Below are 18873 nucleotides of genomic sequence, written 5' to 3' on the forward strand. Positions count from 1 at the left end.
CACATTTTCATTTACTCTATTGTGGGAGTCAGGGGGCTCCGATAAAGAACTGCCAATAGGATTTGTGTTTCGGTTTCAGTAACATCAAACCATTCTCGGATCCGTATTCATGGGTTGCACCTATATCATCTGGTTGCATCACATCATTTATCTGAATGTTCTCATGACCGGTGTTGTCAGCTTTGTTTCTACATCCAGCAGGTTTCAGACTTCCCTTTGTAGATCAGCCCACCGACACATTCAGCACAACGTAACAGTGATCATTATCACTGGGATGGATGTTGTTACATATGAAATTCCACTCTATTGTTGTCATTAGTTTGCTCTGGTGCTCTACCCACAACCATTCCGGTATCCAAAGGCTCTCTGACAATATCGTAGTTTAGCTAATGAATAACACACATTGTTGTCACATTGTAAATCCTAACATTTAATAGTTTGTCACTTTCTTGACAACATGTTTTACACCAAGTAGTACAATGGTGCGAACGCTAACAGTTCAATTTGCTGTACAGCACATAAACACAATTATAATTTGAGCGTATATCAACAAATGATATGCTTCCTTTAGAAATGTCATCGTATTTCCAAGCAATTTTTTCCAATAATACACTTTATTTCCAACACACTGTAAATTGACAATGCAGTCAGTAGAACATTCAGTTGCAATATCTCAACAGAACTTTCATTACAGTATTGTGAGGCACTGTGCAACCCATGTATACCTGAAGGATTCTAGTGTTGTTTCCTTTCCTTTGTTTTAGAATGGCTTCACAGTGTTGTGGTGGATGGTGACTTTCTCTGTGTACTTGGTGGACATGGAACAGATTCTCCCATTAGGCACCTGTCTGATCCCCCTTTAACTGTGTGTGTGTGTTCTCTTTGCAGGGTCACAAATGAACCTGAGGGAATCTGCCGATCTGCGGTCACAAGGTCAGTATATGTCACAAGGTCAGTATACCCGGGAGCCCTTCATCAACTCTTCTAGACAATAAACTGACACACCTTAAATTAAATGGACAAATTAACTTAAACTGACACACCGTAAATGAAACTGATAAATTAACTTAAACTGGCACACCGTAAATGAAACTGATAAATTAACTTAAACTGACACACCGTAAATGAAACTGATAAATTAACTTAAACTGACACATCGTAAATGAAACTGACAAATTAACTAAAACTGACACACCGTAAATGAAACTGACAAATTAACTAAAACTGACACACTGTAAATGAAACTGACAAATTAACTAAAACTGACACACCGTAAATGAAACTGACAAATTAACTTAAACTGACACACCGTAAATGAAACTGACAAATTAACTTAAACTGGCACACCGTAAATGAGACTGACAAATTAACTTAAACTGGCACACCGTAAATGAAACTGACAAATTAACTTAAACTGACACACCGTAAATGAAACCGACAAATTAACTTAAACTGGTATACCGTAAATTAAACTGACAAATTAACTTAAACAGGCACACATTAAATTAAACTGACAAATTAACTTAAACTGGCACACCTTAAATTAAACTGACAAATTAACTTAAACTGGCACACCATAAATTAAACTGAAAAATTTACTTAAACTGACACACCTTAAATTAAACTGACAAATTAACTTAAACTGACACACCTTAAATTAAACTGACAAATTAACTTAAACTGACACACCGTAAATGAAACTGATAAATTAACTTAAACTGGCACACCGTAAAAGAAACTGATAAATTAACTTAAACTGACACACCGTAAATGAAACTGATAAATTAACTTAAACTGACACATCGTCAATGAAACTGACAAATTAACTAAAACTGACACACCGTAAATGAAACTGACAAATTAACTAAAACTGACACACCGTAAATGAAACTGACAAATTAACTTAAACTGACACACCGTAAATGAAACTGACAAATTAACTTAAACTGACACACCATAAATTAAACTGAAAAATGTACTTAAACTGACACACCTTAAATTAAACTGACAAATTAACTTAAACTGACACACCGTAAATGAAACTGACAAATTAACTAAAACTGACACACCGTAAATGAAACTGACAAATTAACTTAAACTGGTATACCGTAAATTAAACTGACAAATTAACTAAAACTGACACACCGTAAATGAAACTGACAAATTAACTTAAACTGGTATACCGTAAATTAAACTGACAAATTAACTTAAACTGGCACACATTAAATTAAACTGACAAATTAACTTAAACTGGCACACCTTAAATTAAACTGACAAATTAACTTAAAATGCTACATCTTAATTTAAACGCGTGCACTTTAACTGGAAGTTGGAGACATCAGATTAAATAACCCATTATTATTTGATTTCCCACATTTCCTACCACTTCCCCTTTTAATACCTTTTTTCTCTTTGGTTTTCCTCCACTCTCCAACCACTCCTTCCTTCTGTCCTTCTGCTCTCAAGTTGCCATCTACCTGGGCATCAAAAAGCGTCCGAGCCCCGGGCCGCCGGACGTGGCTGGGATCTGAGGGGACCAGGGGGGCGGCGGGACCCGGCGGAGGTGGTGCTGGCTTTGCGGGAGGCGGCACGGGGCTGCGGCTGCCAGGTCCACCACACCGGCCCGTTCCTGCTCTCCTGCACCCACGGGGTGGCCGGGGGTCGGGTTGCCTTCCAGGCTGAGGTGTGCCATCTCTCCACGGTGGGGGGCGGCACCAGCAACGAGACTTCCAACGGGGTGCGCTACACGCGACTCTGGGGGGCACCACTTGCTTTCCGGGAAATCGCCACGCAAATCTCGAAAGACCTCGAACTCTGAACATAATGGGGGTTTGAGAAGGTGGAATAGAGAAAGACAAAGCGTTAGAACACGGGGCTGGACCCAAGCTAAAAATACATTTCCTCCTGTCTCCTACATGCCTATAGATCTAAAACCCTCAACAACAGTCTCAATCTAACCCCCCCCACCCTAGTCCACACGCCAAACAGACTCAAGCAGCCCTCTCCAAATGTTCCCTGTGGCACCCTCACCTCTACTACTGAATAACTTCAACAAGTGGGTCCAGTGTAGAGAGGAATCCAGTGTCATATTTTTTATAGTTATCTCTAGCTGTAATGACTATTACTTTTATGATTGGTATCATTGTCAGTTTTAACCATAACCACCTTCCAACCCTACGGAGAACATTCTCCAAAACATGTATTGTGTCCTGGTCTTTGAGGAGCCACTCAGTGTTTGCTCATTCTTCTCCCATTTGAACATTGAAGTGATTTAGCCAACGGCTTGTTGTCGACTGTGGACAATATGCACAACTATGGAGACGGTTAACTCAGTGATTTGGGGGGCCAGAAACATTGCTCTGTTTTTCTTTGTGTGCACAGTTTGGGTGGGATTGGATTATTGGCAATGAAAGAAGAATTGACAGAGGATTTTGACCAGCCAATGGGAAACTTCACATCCATTTTCCACTGACATCATCAACTGAATAAGGTAGAAGGAGGGCAAGTTTCCTCTGACACACTTTCTCAGTTAGTCTTACTACTTACTACACATTACATATGAACTTGGCGGATATACAGTAGGTTTCTGTTTTTTTGTATTGTACAACTCACCATATTAAGCTGTTAATAATGTCAGGTAGTATACAAATCATTTTAGAAATCATTTTAGATATGAACTGAATCTGTGTAGATTAAAATTGTGGTTCATAGCCTACTATATTTTTTCACCTTCATACGTCTTTAGCTACCTGTAGCGTTAGTTTTCTGCATACTCCCTAGAAAAGTCATTCCATTGGCAAATTCCTGTTCAAGAAAACTCTTTTAGCCCTGTGATTGGCTGGGATCAGTGTCTGTCGTGGCAACCGTACATTTCTAACTCTCACAGTCAGATCTCTTACTTTTAACTTTCTTCTACAGAGTTGCATTCAAGCCATGAATCAATTAGACATTTAACCAGTCGTTTGCATAAAACAACCAAACAGCCCTGCTATACTACGGCCATCCGGCATGGTGTATTGCCATTAAGCCGTGAAGGGAATGCCTGCTTTGAAATCAAGAAAAGCTGCTATACTGCCGGCGATGCATTGCATTCAATGGCAGCATCCCAGTAGAAATGCATAGGATAGTTCCTCTATGTGAATCTATGGCAGATGATGCAGATTTGACACATGTAGTGTTAATGATATGTACAGTATTAGTCAGAGGTTTGGGTAAGTGTGTCCAAAATGTGGACTGTTACTGTATAAACCCTAGATGACAGAGGGTGCTGTATTGAATCCATCACGCCGCCATCTGGTACTCCACTGTTAAACACATTTTGGAGGTTTTAGAAATGCATACAATTATGTGTTTGCAGCATTTATTCTGTTTACAACATCTTAGAGCATAACCTATATTTATATGTGAGCTACACAAAATTATTTACAATTTTAAATAAAATAGAACACAACACTTACATCTTCCTTAAAATATACTTTTTGAGATAAGGCTACTGTTCCCACTACAATCAAAAATACGTATGCATGTAATTTTGTCTTTGAAACATTCAATTTAAATTCTATTTATTCCTACAGAGGACTGCGCTTGGTAGGAGTGCCAAGATGGCTGGAAGCTTCACGATGGCCATTAATTAGCATCAGCAATCCAGGGTTTATACATCATTGTTTGTAACTCAGGTAGCTTTCCCCTGCTCAGACGTTGCGTGCATCAACTGAATGTTGCGTGCCAAGTCAACCATTGATTAATATAACATGTTACGTGGGAAGCTGATACGTAAAATACCTTTCATGGGGTACTAAGATGCATTGGCAATGCCCAATTGCTGGACATTGGATGGCTGGGAAAGGAATTATTGTTGGGATGTTTGGAAAGTTGTTCACTGCAGAACTTTGCACCCTTAAATGCCACATGACTTTGCCAAAATGCAAAGCTTTCAGACATCATAATGAGCCAAATTAGAAACAGACCTGGGTTGCATTTAAGCATCACATTTTAAATTAATAATATATATTTTCTGTTTACTTATCAAGAATCCACTTCCCTCAGTCAGATGAGCTGTGGGTGCCATTTTTATTGAGTGGAAATAATAAATCTTTAAGGAGTATGTTTTAGACGATGTTTACCCACTCAAACTACACAATTAATATTAACACAATATACATATTTAAATATTGTACATATTTACAGTATTTAAACCAGGTCTGTCTTGAATGAGTAATATATTTCAGTACAATGCGATGCAATGTTATTTTGTTTTGGTTCTATTCCATGAAAAGCTGGTTCCTTTGAGGGAAAGTGTGAGTTTCACTCACTCATATATTCAGTGGAGAGGCCGGAGCTTGCATTTCAAATGGGTGAAAACTCCAAGAGGAATTTTGACCAGGGTTTGTGCTTGTCTTTACCCGTAACCCTAACATTAACTATAACCATTTTAAATGTAAACTTAAATTCAGTGACTTCAGAGTTAGGAGGTAAGCTTCGCCCTCTCCACTGAGTCAACGAATCACAAATTAATTTCTGCCTCCGGGGCAGATCTACAACTAAGACAAGTAAAACTACCAGCTCCCCTCTGCGGTAACTGCTACCATCCAAAACCAGTCCCAGTGTAACACTCACTGGTGCCTGTCCTCTCACGCCCTACAGTATTTCAGTGTTTGGATCCAGCTGGGTTTGTCTACTGCTGATGGCCGAAGGGATGCTTTAGGATGTGTGCATGTACACACACAGAGGACTTGTTTAACGAGAGAGAGTCAGGAAGTGTGACTGGGATGCTGTGTGTTCTGTGTTGTACCCCTTAGGCCTACTGTACCTACAGTACTTGTTCAGTGTGGAAAAAAGGGTAGAGGAGCAATCTATATTTCCTCCCCATCCCCCGAGTTAGAATGAATGACGTCTCCTGACGTTCATACAGGCGGTGGCTACAGAGACCAAGATGTCTGCCTGATGAATGAAGGCTGAAATACACTGTATTATTTTTGCCGGCTCTACAGGCTCTGTTCATCAGTCCACCTCTCCCATTTAGCCACTCAGTCATGCTGAATCGTAGTGAAATAGTAATCCTGTTGTAACGTTCACCTGGCGACACATAAGCGGCCATACAATTGGACAATCAAGCCAGAATCTGGCTGTTTTTGAAACAGGTTTGCACGTGCTCAGTAAGGAAATCCTCTGGCAGCCTAGGAAGACACTGCGTTCCTGTTGTGTGCATTGGTCCTAAAACCGTCCAGACTGGAGTGTAGTGCTGCCTGCGCAAAGCCGGTGCTCATTTAATAACGTTTAAACTGAAGCTGAATCAATATGTCTGACAAAATGACTTAGTCTAAGGATTTATTTGTATGCTGTTCCACATAGGACATTGAATACAATAGCATGGCATAACTTAGGGCTTACCTGTCAAAAACACCATACATGCCTCATTAGGCTAACGTGACATTTGAGGATCGGTGCGAGTGATCAGATTGTGTGCTCATGCAGCTTGACCTCAACCGTGCAGCCTCAAGGCTAATTACGCTACACTAGCCAATGGCTGAAACGAAATGCAGGTGTAGGCCGACTTAACTCTTTCTGCTCTGACACCTGCTTGAACAGTAGCAGGCTGCTTACATCAGTAAGGAAAAATAAGATCGACTTACAAATTCCCATGAAAGGATTCGGGGATTATCAGCCAGGTGGTTGGCATGCAAAGGCAGGACTGACTTTTTCTTAGTAAAATGTTAAGGTTTATATGTGATTAATGACACCAACAGTGAACGAGTGATTATGGCTTGATTTGTAATAACTTAGGCTTAATGAGGCCTTTAATAAAATCTAATGTTCTTAGGCAGCCATTACATTTAGATGATGCATTATAGACTTGGGCATGTTGGTAGCCTACCAACATTTATTGAGAAAAATATTGCTTAGTAAAATAGCAAAAGCACTCTGGTAGCCTACCCAAAGAAATAGCATGACAGAAGCAAATTCGGGCACTCCAATCAGATTATTGATTTTACAGAAATGACCTTGAGGTAAGAACAGGTTGCCCTACAGACCGGCTAGCTTGTATGCGAGCGTGAATGTGCATGTGTGTGTCTGTGAGATGAACTTGAGGTGTGGGTTAAGAGAACCGTCATTGTTCTGACTGATTGGCTGACGGTAGGACATGCCTCATCTGATCAGGGCACTGCTCACACTTGGCGGTATTGGCCAATTTGAGGCTGAAAATATTCTGCATGTTTGAAATGTATTGGGACGCCTTAAGTGCCATAAGTAGTGTGCCGTATGTAGTGTCCGGGAGCCTGTGAGAGCCATCAGTTACACTGTACACGCTGCGGCATTAGGTTCTTCTCCATGTTTGCTGGGATACTTCGTTTTACAACAGTGAGTCGGAGATCGGGAGCCTGTAGAACAGGCTAAACGTGTGTGGTGTCAGCTTGGCCGAACTGTTGACACTCTCGATCTCGATTGGGGCTTTTAGCTCGTGGTGATTGAACCAGTCAGACCAACATGATCATGTAAAAAAAAAGTGTATTTTTTCTTTGCTTTCATTTGATTGTCACCCTCAAGTGTTTTCCATTTACGCGTGTCCATTGTTTCATCCTGTTGTTGAGTTACGTGGGAAACACTTCAAACCGTGATCCAGTTCACAGACGAGTTGTCGAATCGTCCCTTTTGAACTTCCTCTGTGCCGTGTGGTCTGCTGCGTTGCCCCATGGCAGGATGCCCTGTAGAAGAAAACAACACCGGTCTACAAGCCCTTCAATACACAGCCCCTGAAAATGCAGATAGACAGAGTCACGGACCAGAGGAGGGTCAGTCGTATGTCCTATAACATTGTGGTGTATATTAGCATTAGGTAATATAGATCTCAATGCACTTTGCTTTGACTTGAATCAGCTCCTTTCAGTGGAATCTCAGGCAATGCCCGCAACAAGCCACTGAAGGGTGCCAATGTCTTAAATGTGAACACTTCAATTTGTGGATATTTGCACAGGTACTTTATTTATTTTTTTGAATATCGTAATAAAAACTGGATTTATATCAGCCAGTTTATGGCTGTATATAAAATATATTAATATAGTATATATCTTAGAGCTCAAGGTTTATTTATAGCTAGAGCAGGGGAAGTAATTTAAACCAGTTTCTGTCAATGACAATGGGGTACAATACCAACCTGCAATCTTGCATGGCTTCGGGGAGGGGGGGTTGGGGGGGGGGGGCAGGATGTGTGTGTGTGTGGGTGGGGGTGGGGGGGGGGTTATGCTATATGAAATAAAGATGCAGTCAGTGTTTGGACTTGAATATGGATACAGAGTAATTTAATTGGGTATTTCCCCTGTTCTTTCTCACTTCACAAGTACAGGTTTTTCAAATCCAATGATTTCACTCAAATGGAAACTGAAAGGATTATTGCAGCATTCAAGTACTTTTCGAAAATCATAAATATTTGACTAGCTAACTGGTTGTAATTAATCATTTGTAGTGTTTAACCAATTAGCAAGTCAGACATCTTTGAATTTTCCTACAGTAGATGCTAACAACACATGAATGTAGCAAATCCTCTATCCATTGGATATTCAACAATGTAATTCACAAATCTCAAGTCTCTACTCGTACGACACAATTTTCAATTCCAGACAAATAAAGTGTTTCAGATACAAATTTGATGTTTGAATTCACACCATCCATGATTGACACAAATATCGGGCAAATCTGATTGAAAAGCCTTGGGTTGCGTTCAAGCCATAGAAATGTTTGTTTACGTTTAAAGCGTCTGGTTTATTGAACATATCCACAGTGGCTGCTGAGGTCATAAAATAAAGAAGGGGTTATTTTACCAAAATAATTTGAATACAAATCCATAAAATGCATTTAGAAAGATATTCTGTGTGTCCTAGTATGCCTTTACAGGAATGTCAATGGTAAATCTAGTTGTTGGAGATAATATACTGACCAGGTTTTGCGAACGTCATGCTGGAACTTCTTTGGGAACGTTGATGTAATATGCAATAGAGGCCAATGAGACTGATGAAGAGATACATTTGAAACCTAAACGCCTGATTCTCTGTACCCAACAAACAACGTGTTATGTCAGATTGTGTTACCCAAAGGCCCTGGTGCTTTTGATCTACAGAAAAAGTGAGAAACATGGAGCTGACGAGAAATAAAATTCACAGATGTTGCCGTTGTGTCAATTTTTTGAATTTTTTATCATTGCTTTATATCTGTTATTGCTTTTGCTGACAATAATAACTCATTGGCGCATAGTTTGGCTTGTGAATAGCATCATTAACAATTAGTCATCAAACACCACCGAATGTTACTTCAATGTTTACTCCAGTTTATGAACTTCAACAGGCTCTTGATGCTTTGTATCAGAACTTTGAATATCTGTAAATGCTACCCTGGGTTAAAAACCTTGAAATGTTATTTTATTTTACAACCTATACATTGTTAAAATATAGTCAACTCTGTTAGAGGCTACATTCTTACACAGTGTAGCCAATAATGATAGTTATCATTAGTTCAATTTACTTAGATTCAGTTTAGTTTAAGAGATAGAAAGTGTTAGCTAGTGTAAAACTCTATCAAACCTTGTTCCTTACTGACATTGCAAAGACATTTCCAATATCTACCATGAATGTTGACTTTCATCTTTATTTTCGGATAGCTCTTGATGACCCAGTTACTCGCTGTGAAACATTTTCAAAGTGGGTGTAGACTGTCTATGGGCGCAATACTTACTGTTAACTTTATGTTGACCTGGTATTTGATAGCAAACAAGAAATACCAAACTAAGTCTTGGTTTGTATTGATACGTTTATTGGACCGCAGTTTGAATGACAATAATCAGTGATGACATTTTTACAACTGGTGTGGCATCCACGTCTGTCAGGAATACCCGACTTCAGTGGAGGTTGATCTCAAGAAGTTAAGGAGGAGGGAAAAAATGAGAAAGAAATAGAAGGAAAGCAAGGACAGAAGGGAAGTCTGAAATGAAGGGGAAAATGTGCTGTGCGGTAGAGTCAAAAGCCCCTGGAGCAAACAGCTTCTTCCTCCGTGTGCTTTGGTTTGTTGGCTTGATTGTACATACAAAAATAACACTACCAGCAATGTCCACAGTCCTTTACTTCTGGGCAGGGATCATGCTATCAATGGCCTCTCCCTTCTCCAGCTTCTTCTCCATCTCCACCATGAGCTTGACACCATCCACCACCATCTGGACCTGCTCTACCTCGGAGGAGCCCAGACGGTCAGCGTTGGAGATGTCGAACACTCCACCCACGGAGGCAGTGTCCACGCCACCTGCAGCGAGCAGGGAAACAAAGAGAATATGGTGTAAGTGAACTATAGTTTGGATTTTTGATAATATGGATGGTTTTCCTGTCAACATCGCTGACGTCAGGCATTGATGTGTGTGCATCTTTGATGCAAAAGAATGTAGGGACCAATGCAACATCCCTGTAAATGAGGACCAGAAGATATTTTCAATATTCTTAGCAATGATTTAGTAATCCATTTAATTATTAGCCACTTGTTCTGTTGAAATTAACAATACTGGGCTAACCCAACGCAAAACTTAATATAACAGCAACTGACAGTTTCCAAACACAACCATCATCAATGTAAATGGCCTTATAAATAGTTAGGAGCATTGTAGAGATGAAGACATGATGACACCTCGCTACATGGTTAAGTAGTCTCATTTACACATATCCCAGCATGCCTTTATATATGTGAGTGATACCCACCCATGAGTGTGTTTCATATTGACAAAGAGATGGTTTTTGCACTCAATTGCTGGTATTCCTGAAATTTCCAACTAGTTTGTTCTAAAGTAATTCATATTCTTCACATGATGGAAATGTGTGAGACAGCATGCTTGTTGGGTTCTAAAAGGGCTGGTTCTAGGTGGCAATTGCAGACCACTTGGGAAACCCCCAACTGATGTAGGAGCAGGTGCCCAATAGGCTAGAGATGGCAACAGGGTTTTAAATGTTAACAAATGGAATACAGCTGAGAGAGTAGCCAACCAACATGCTGTCACCCACAACACACTCAAAACAACTGAATGAACAGGGAATTGCTTAATGGACAAGACCGGGTAAACTACAACTAAAACAAGCATCTCTGTAATGGGTGCAATAAATCCAAATTCTTAAAGGTTGGATTAGGTTAGGACAGTGTTTCTCAACCCTGCTCCTGGAGGCCCACTGCCCTGCATGTTTTAGATCTCTCCCTGCTCTGTCACACCTGATTCAAATGATCAGCTCATTATCAAGTCCTAGATGAGGTACATCAGCTGTGTTAGGGCAGTGAGAGATCTAAAACATGCAGGGCAGGGGGGCGCCCAGGACCAGGATTGAGAAACACTGACCTAAAAAACATATATTAAATGAGACAAAAAATATTTTAGCTTTACACTCTGCAGGCAACTTCACTTGATCAAATAAAAAATGTTTGGTTCTACAACTAAATTCATAATTTTAAACTGAATGGAATAAAAGAAAATGAATTGAAATTACAACAGCTGTAATTACAGCTATGTAGTTATTGAACAAAAACAAATAATTTGTTTTGTTTTATTTGTTTTAGTTAGATAACTAAACTGAAAAAATTATTACAGCTGTTATTCATCAATATCATTCCATTCAGTTAAAAATTATTCGTTTTTTGTATGCATTCGTCCAGTAGCTTTTTTTTTCTGATCAGCTGTCCCAGCACTTCAGAAAGTGGGTTTGCTGCATAGCATATGGTGACATCCACATCCCAAAATATGTTTAATTGGTTGGCAGAACGTTAATAAAAACACCAGGGCTTGGGTTGATTCAACCGGAAAAACGCAGAAGCAAATACACACCGGTGCCACGCTTCTGCAGGCGCAGCCTGGTCAGGATCTCCTCGAACTTGGGGTGTGTGCTCAGCTTGGGCAGCTTGACGTGCACGCCACCGCGCAGGCCAGTTCCCAGGTTGGAGGGGCAGGTCAGCACGAAGCCGAGATGCTCGTTCCACATGAAGCCGTGGTTGTGCTTCTTGAAGGTCTCTTCAATCTGTCAGGTTAGAGAAACAACAACACCATGTCATCATTCTCATCTTTATCTCTAAATGTTTCCATGTCATTGCAAGGTGTTCCGACTTTTTCATGTCAAAATGAGTTGTGTACCAGTTCGTACCTTTGTCAGACCAACACAGAAGCGTCTGAAGACCTCCTTCATGTTGCCGCCCTTCTCCATGGAGATGACACGCAGGTGATCCTCCTCATTCACCCAGACCAAGAAGCTCTTCTGTTCGTTGTGCCTTCAGAAAGAGAGGAGCAGACATCCAGTTATACAACAGTATTCTAGGATATTTTCTGATTGACTAAAATGCGTTCTAGCATGCAAATTAATTCATTCCAGATATATACGGGACAGTTGGATGTCTTTGGGACAGATATAGTATGGGGCATCTAATCATGACGGGGCCTAAGGCATTACATTTAGAAAGCTATAAATGGCAACATTTATGGAGGTGTTAATCCTGCTTATATAACAGTTAACAAACAACAACATAAGCAAACATACTTTATCTGAAATGACATGTTTTTGTTTATATTTTCAATACCAGCCAAAAGTCTGGACATATCACTCAACTTTTGACTGGTACTGTATAAAAGGTGTTTTATTAATTAGTATATTCTTTCTCATGTTTTGGTTGAAGACGATTCAGAGTTCCATTACTCCTAAAGTCCTATATGAATGTAGAATTAATAAAATGAAGGAGTGGGTTTCGACAGTACAGCCCAAAACATGAGAAAGCATGATCACTAACAGAACTTGTAAATGCAAATAAACGCATAATTTCTACTATTAAATGGTTGCTTATGTTATTTTTTGTAAACTGTGGTATAAGCAAAATAACACCAATGTTCTTTACATTGCCATGGAAAAATGAACTCTGTTAAACCTCGTCCCATTGCATCGTCCATTATTTCCAAGGTAATATATTGGTGTTTATGCTTTACATACATGAAACAGATGACAAATTACATGGTTTCACATGACACATTGCTATGAGTAATGCTCGTGAAAATGTATCTGGTCCCACAAAAAGTATTGCATTTGTTGGCTATTGGTGTGCGTCTATGTTCTGTGTGGAAGTTGTTGATTGAGGACATTTGTGATAAATGTGATTGATTGTTTTTCTTAAACATGCAGGTTATTATTGGATTTTATTGTGTTCATATATTTTATATTTCTCATATTTTTTTACAGGACATTCTTGTAACTGAGACTTTGGACTCATATATAAGTAATAGTTTAATTAAAACAAATATATAAAAATACCAGATTCCTCTTGCGTCGGGCCAGTCACGGGCCATACCAGCAGCCAAGAGCAGGGGGGAGACGGGTTTGTCAAACAAGAAGTGATCGTTGATCAGCTGCTCCTGCTCGGCATCGGTCATCTTATTCAGGGGGTAGTACTTTCCCTTGAACTCACCGTCCAGGGTGTTCAGAGCTGGAGACACAGGAAATCCCATTGAATATTAAGTTCCCCCACCCTCTCTAAACGGGTAAAAGCAGTTAGCTCAGAAATCTGGTTCTGTACACAGTAAAACTTCTCAGATTAGCAGTGTTGTTCTAGGATCACAGGTGTCTACTAAACTTCATTCCTGACTGGAGGAGTTAACAAGGAAGCTTCAGTCATGTTTAATTTCAACTCAGGGTAACATATTAATGTCTAAGGAAACACATTCTCTCAAACATTTGTTTTTTTTTATTTAACAGTAGCTTTTTGTGTAACGGTAATCCTTTGCGTGCCTTTGTGGTTACTGATAACTGGGAGACTCACCTTCGACGGACAGCCTCTCCACGGCTCTGCGCTCGCCACGGCTGTTGTGGGGGGGCAGGGTGTATCCCTTGATGCTGCGGCCGGTACGCACGCGGCTGGACAGGACGTAGTTGGGGTCCAGGTCATCACCTCCCTACGTAGAGAAAAGGACCTTTCAAGTTCATGTTCTCCACACAACATTTGTTGGCTTCGGCTCGACGATGCAAAAATAGAAACTACGAAGATAACACAGGTGAGTGCATGCCTGAGACTGCCAAGTTTGGAAAATTCAGTGTAAGTCAGTGTTCTGCATTGCAAGGCCAGTGGGCTGGAGGGCCTCGCGGTCATGTGCAGACCAGTTCTAATACCGGACCGTATTGCAGCCAGTCAGGATGCTCTCGATGGTGCAGCAATACTATTTGGGAAGGACCCTCCTAGTCATCACACATCCCTTTAGTCTCCACCAGGAGGTGCTGTTGAGCCCTCTTGACAACATTGGTGGCAATGACGGACTGTGACGAGTTCTTAGATGCCTTGACACAGATGAGCATAGAACAGCTGACTCTCTTCACTGCAGCCACGTTGATGTTGATTGGTTCATGTTCCCTTTGCTTCCTAAAGTCAACAATCGCCTATTTCATAAGTTTAGCTGATTCCTCTAACCTCTGTCCTCTCTGGTACACACTGTTTTTGGGGTGTGGGGATGGATGTATTTTTTGCTGCATATGCTGTAGAGATCATTCAAAGATTATTCCAACACCACTTTAGCTTTTGCTCAAGTCCTAGTTAGGCATTTTATATAGTGAATGATACCCATAAGTCGTGTGTCAATCAGTTAGTAGGGCATGGCTCTCTATGGTTGTGTATTCTATTTTCTTGGGGGCCAGTACAAGAAAGCAGAAAAGTAGATTCTCTACCTTCAGGTTCTCAAAGTTCAGGTCGGTCTTGTGCTTGTCTGTTGGCTTGTATCCACTGTGACGGTCTGAGATGATGGGATCCAGCAGATCCTTGAAGACCTCATAGGACTCCTCATCTCCAGCCACACAACCAACGGTCATAATGAAGGGATGACCTAAAGACAGAGAGTCCAGGGGAGGAGGGTAAGAAGGCAGCAGAGTATGCTGAGTATCAGAGAATCCAAGGTAGTGTGTGAAATGCACACTGCAATCACAGGATTCAAGATAGCGTGTGAAATGCACACTGCAATTACGGAATTGAGCTAGCTAAAATGTATTTCTATTACAGCATGTGAAGCTACAAGCCAATAAACTTTGGTGAACATTGCGCATATCAAATGGCTGTGAATACCTTAATAACCTTCCCACTATCTGCTTAAAAACTCTCAAGCTGTAGCCATATAGATTGCGGTAAAGCGCATCATTGGCCTTAGCTGGGTTTCTGTGTTGATCCCACTCCATGACCTTAGTGTTGGTTATAGGCTACATCACCCCCTACTTTTAACACCCTAGCACCCACGCTCTGGTTGACTAAGCTATATTATACATTGTATTATTAGTATCTCATGACTTGGCCATGATATAATGAATGGTTGATGCCTAAGCTATTTCTCAGTCTGTAATGGGTTTCCAAACAAATGTATGGCTCCTGGCTCTGTTGTGCCTTTCACATTGTGTTTGCTCTGGTCTGTGACTATCCTCAGATGGTGTGTAAGGAGATGTAGCACTCACCAGGGTTGTCGACACCGGTCTGGATGATGTCATCCAGGGTGAAGCCAGAGGGGGTCTGCTTGTCCCTCAGCTTTTCGTACATTTCCTTGGTCAGCACCTTGGCCATGTGGTTATTGTGCTTGCTGAGGTCAGGATACTCTTGCTCAACACTGAAGTTGAGTTTGAAGTTGTTGTGGGTATTACCGAAAGGCATGATTGCGTTTCAGTTACTACAGGGGAAAAATAAAAGAACTGCTTAATGTTTAGATCTTTATTGTCTATGATTTCCACAGAAAAATAGCCAATGGAACACACCTGAATGACTTTGAAACCGTGTCAAGATTTATTGGAGACACTAAAAGTCGAGGACAGTCTGTATTACTGAACAGCTGCAAAGACTAACCAGTATGCTAGTTACAAGCGTCAGTCCACGTCCACAGAGTCAGGTTTCTGTTAGGAATAGATAAGGGGGAGGAGTGCTTGTGCGTTGGATATTTTAAGATTCTCACTCCCAACTTTACAACCTCTTCAACATTCCACCTTCCATATATAATACTCTCTTCAGACCCCTGACCCCTCTCATAACCCTCTCGAGCACCCCTAAAACCATCTCCCTTTGTCCACTTACATATGTACATGTATTACATTCACAAATGCAGAGGACAAACAAGCCTGTTTACTTCACAATACAGAACCCTAATATGCAGAATGATCACTCAACACATTAAGTCCTGTCCATCAAAGAGTCAACCTGGCTGTCATGTTTGGACACACTCCGTGCTGACTAGTATAAGCACAATGACTGATTCCTCTTCCAATAGAATTTCAGTCATTATGCTAAAGCTTTTGTAAATGTGTCTAATGATAGATAGCAACTTTAAACCTTTAAACTGCAGGCAATGACATCCAATTGTATCTATGAGTTAATCTGACTCTGGGCTTCATTGTTACAACACCAAACTATCCGTTTGACAGCCAGGATATAATTTGTATTAATATCTTGGCCCTTAATTGGAATTTTTCTTCATTCTAAAATATTGAATGGATAGATCAGATAAATGACCCTAACCTAACAACCACTGACACATCTGCTGCGTTACACAGAATGCAATCCTCTATCAACAATCACTGTGCCAATTAAATGGAGCCTGCTATTTAAAACAGCCACATACTGCTGGGCTTTATTCAAAAACATCCTTTTGGTCAATACTCACTTGCTTATTATCAGTGTATTCACAAGAGAGAAACATTAGTATACGGTACAAACAACTAATCCCACTGATTACTCTAAAATGTTCACTCGTGACTCAAACTGTTTCATTGTCAAGGTAATGAGAAAATAGTTTCCAATATGCATTGATTTCAGACTAAACCTATTCTTCCAGAATGGCCTATGTATATATTTTCTGACCCGTTTTTCTTTTGCAGTAATTTTCATCCTCAATTAAACCTTTTTCTTAATATTTCTATTTTCTAGCAATTCTTTCCAAGATACAAGACCAAACTACAATACTGCCCTCATTTCAAACCCTGAATGTTTCACTCAACAAAGAAATGTATATTTTACCTTTAGACCAGACAAGAGCCAAAACAGGGAACAGAGCCAAAACAGTTCTCCAAAGCCAATACAGGGAACACCAAACTCTGAATTGTATTTGCCACAGCTTATATAATGGGCAGACAAGCAGCCATTGGCTGGCCATTTCAGTTTCTGCACCATTGGCAGTCCTGTTTAGTAGGCTCTGGCCTATGACAGGGTCCCCTATAGTGGAACAATACTACTCCTACAGGAAACACATGAGCAATCTTGTCATCCATACTTCTCAAACCTCGCCCCTCTTCTAGCGCTGCCCCTCCACAGTCCTTACCCTAGTCAAGTTTCAAACTGGGGTTCAATAAGGAGGTCAGGGGAAGGTTTTTAGGGAGAGCAGGATTTGATGAAGTCTCTAACAAATGGTTTTAATCAGGACCACCTGTTTCTTGGCTCCAGCAACTAAAAGCAGCTGAGCTGTGTCAAAAGACAAAAATAAATAATTCTATACACCTTATTATAGTGGGGAGAACCAGTATTTGATACACTGCCGATTTTGCAGGTTTTCCTACTTACAAAGCATGTAGAGGTCTGTAATTTTTATCATAGATACACTTCAACTGTGAGAGACGGAATGTAAAACAAAATCCAGAAAATCACATTGTATAATTTTTAAATAATTAATTTGACATAAGTATTTGATCACCTACTAACCAGTAATAATTCCGGCTCTCACAGACCTGTCAGTTTTTCTTTAAGAAGCCCTCCTGTTCTCCACTTATTACCTGTATTAACTGCACCTGTTTGAACTCGTTACCTGTATAAAAGACACCACTCAACAAAGAAATTTATATTTTACCTTTAGACCAGAGAAGAGCCAAAACAGGGAACAGAGCCAAAACAGTTCTCCAGAGCCAATACAGGGAACACCAAACTCTGAATTGCATTTGCCACAGCTTATATAATGGGCAGACAAGCAGCCATTGGCTGGCCATTTCAGTTTCTGCACCATTGGCAGTCCTGTTTAGTAGGCTCTGGCCTATGACAGGGTCCCCTATAGTGGAACAATACTACTCCTACAGGAAACACATAAGCAATCTTGTCACCCATACTTCTCAAACCTCGCCCCTCTTCTAGCGCTGCCCCTCCACAGTCCTTACCCTAGTCAAGTTTCAAACTGGGGTTCAATAAGGAGGTCAGGGGAAGGTTTTTAGGGAGAGCCGGATTTGATGAAGTCTCTAACAAATGGTTAAATCAGGACCACCTGTTTCTTGGCTCCAGCAACTAAAAGCAGCTGAGCTGTGTCAAAAGACAAAAATAAATAATTGATACACTGCCGATTTTGCAGGTTTTCCTACTTACAAAGCATGTAGAGGTCTGTAATTTTTATCATAGATACATTTCAACTGTGAGAGACGGAATGTAAAACAAAAATCCAGAAAATCACAAGTATTTGATCACCTACCAACCAGTAATAATTCCGGCTCTCACAGACCTGTCAGTTTTTCTTTAAGAAGCCCTCCCCTTCTCCACTCATTACCTGTATTAATTGCGCCTGTTTGAACTCGTTACCTGTATAAAAGACACCTGTCCACACACTCAATCAAACAGACTCCAACCTCTACACAACGGCCAAGACCAGAGAGCTGTGTAAGGACATCAGGAATAAAATTGTAGACCTGCACAAGGCTGGGGATGGGCTACAGGACAATAGGCAAGCAGCTTGGTGAGAAGGCAACAACTGTTGGCGCAATTATTAGAAAATTCAAGAAGTTCAAGATGACGGTCAATCTCCCTCAGTCTGGGGCTCCATGCAAAATCATCAATGATCATGAGGAAGGTGAGGGATCAGCCCAGAACTACACAGCAGGACCTGGTCAATGACCT

At 40.6% G+C, this 18873-nt stretch overlaps 2 protein-coding genes across 6 annotated transcripts in view; one reads left to right on the plus strand and one right to left on the minus strand.

Moving 5' to 3' along the window:
• Positions 1 to 8169, plus strand: part of mark4a (MAP/microtubule affinity-regulating kinase 4a) — a 43684-nt gene extending 35515 nt beyond the window's left edge. For 3 of the 4 annotated variants that reach the window (XM_020047749.3, XM_010865639.4, XM_010865638.4), the window contains exons 16-17: positions 889 to 951; positions 2467 to 8169. In XM_020047749.3, the coding sequence (XP_019903308.2) occupies positions 889 to 951; positions 2467 to 2818 (415 nt within the window). In that variant the 3' untranslated portion in view covers positions 2819 to 8169. The remainder of the gene's footprint in view (positions 1 to 888; positions 952 to 2466) is intronic. The other variant, XM_010865640.4, reaches the window with a different exon arrangement.
• Positions 8170 to 10049: 1880 nt separating this feature from the next.
• Positions 10050 to 17932, minus strand: LOC105006907 (creatine kinase M-type). Of its 2 annotated transcripts, none has more exons than XM_029121263.2 (8): positions 17846 to 17932; positions 15477 to 15685; positions 14706 to 14860; positions 13810 to 13942; positions 13305 to 13476; positions 12153 to 12276; positions 11840 to 12029; positions 10050 to 10284 (listed from the first exon to the last, which is right to left on the minus strand). In XM_029121263.2, exons 2-8 carry the CDS (start codon positions 15667 to 15669, stop codon positions 10106 to 10108), a joined length of 1146 nt encoding a protein of 381 aa, XP_028977096.1. In that variant the 5' UTR covers positions 15670 to 15685; positions 17846 to 17932; the 3' UTR covers positions 10050 to 10105. The 2 variants fall into 2 exon arrangements, with proteins under 2 accessions (XP_028977096.1, XP_028977095.1); XM_029121262.2 differs by lacking the exon at positions 17846 to 17932 and adding an exon at positions 17023 to 17039.
• Between the last annotated feature and the right edge of the window lie 941 nt (positions 17933 to 18873).

The sequence above is a fragment of the Esox lucius genome, chromosome 7 (genome assembly GCF_011004845.1).
Source record: "Esox lucius isolate fEsoLuc1 chromosome 7, fEsoLuc1.pri, whole genome shotgun sequence".
Classification (NCBI taxonomy): Eukaryota; Metazoa; Chordata; class Actinopteri; order Esociformes; family Esocidae; genus Esox; species Esox lucius.